The 1,119-nt window shown below is 37.9% G+C and overlaps 1 protein-coding gene across 1 annotated transcript in view; it reads left to right on the plus strand.

Annotated features, from left to right (window-relative positions):
* Positions 1-1,119, plus strand: part of LOC107575628 (dual specificity mitogen-activated protein kinase kinase 4-like) — a gene marked incomplete at its 5' end in the record, with an annotated part of 26,953 nt that overhangs the window by 20,906 nt on the left and 4,928 nt on the right. The window contains one exon of the mRNA XM_016261989.1: positions 440-614. Coding sequence (XP_016117475.1) covers positions 440-614 — 175 coding nt within the window. The remainder of the gene's footprint in view (positions 1-439; positions 615-1,119) is intronic.

Here is a 1,119-nt window from a genome sequence, read left to right on the forward strand (position 1 = left end):
ATAGACTCAAATATTAGCCGGAAGCAACAGTTTGAAGTTAAAAAAACGCCTTGATGGATTTGTTTCTTACACAAACACAGCTTTTGGCTTCACAAGACATTAATTGATGGACTGGAGTGGCGTGGATTACTCTCAGTAAACAGTTTTTCACTTAAAACTCTTGTTTCTGGTATTCATAACATTGCTTTCTCAAGTGAAATGGAATTACATGTTGTTGTTGTTTTTTTGCAATCCAAATGTATCAATTAAATAAATGTCAGATTAATGGATTTAAAAAAAAAAAAAATAACAATAATTTGTTGCAGCCCTAATCATCAACCTGTGAGTTTTGGCCATCAACTCAGAACTGTTGTTTGTGGATAATGTCAAGACTTCAGTTTTGTCTTTTCAGCCTTAGCCATGATCGTCTTCACATGCATGTATGCGTGTGTGTTTTCAGAGAGCGGCTGCGGACACACAGTATCGAGTCGTCTGGGAAGCTGAAGATCTCTCCGGAGCAGCACTGGGACTTCACAGCCGAAGACCTGAAGGATCTTGGTGAGATCGGCCGAGGAGCGTACGGCTCCGTCAACAAGATGGTGCACAAACCCAGTGGACAAATCATGGCCGTCAAAGTAAGACGCATAAGTTACTGATCGGTTTCTGTTACACTTTAGGTTGTTTTTGAAAGCTAAAAACGGAGTGTGTGTGTGATCAATAAAGCACAAAGCCTTCTCGAAAAGGCAAGCTTTTCCAAGAGTCAGTATAGACCAGAAAACCAAAGTTGTATTTGGTACCAGACTAGAAATGAAAGTTGTTTGTGCACCTCCACGTAAAATAAGGGCAAAATAAGCCCAGCTAATTGGATTTGGTTCATTTTGTGAGGTTCATGGTGTTAGAACCTTAAACCATATTTAGTTTGATGCATACAGTACCACATAAACAGGATAACCTTTAGCACAGCATGTATTATTTGTTTTCCACAAAGTTATGTCTATTAAATATTGAATAATTCTATTCGTTTTAGATGGCTGGAAATTGTACCCCAAAATTAAATAACACCCACAAATTAAAAAATGTACAGAGTTTCTTCTGTTTTGACGACCATTATTTGAATGACTTTTGCCTTTTGTTGTGGTA

The sequence above is a fragment of the Sinocyclocheilus grahami genome, unplaced genomic scaffold (genome assembly GCF_001515645.1).
Source record: "Sinocyclocheilus grahami isolate Dianchi unplaced genomic scaffold, SAMN03320097.WGS_v1.1 scaffold2762.1, whole genome shotgun sequence".
NCBI classification, from domain to species: Eukaryota; Metazoa; Chordata; class Actinopteri; order Cypriniformes; family Cyprinidae; genus Sinocyclocheilus; species Sinocyclocheilus grahami.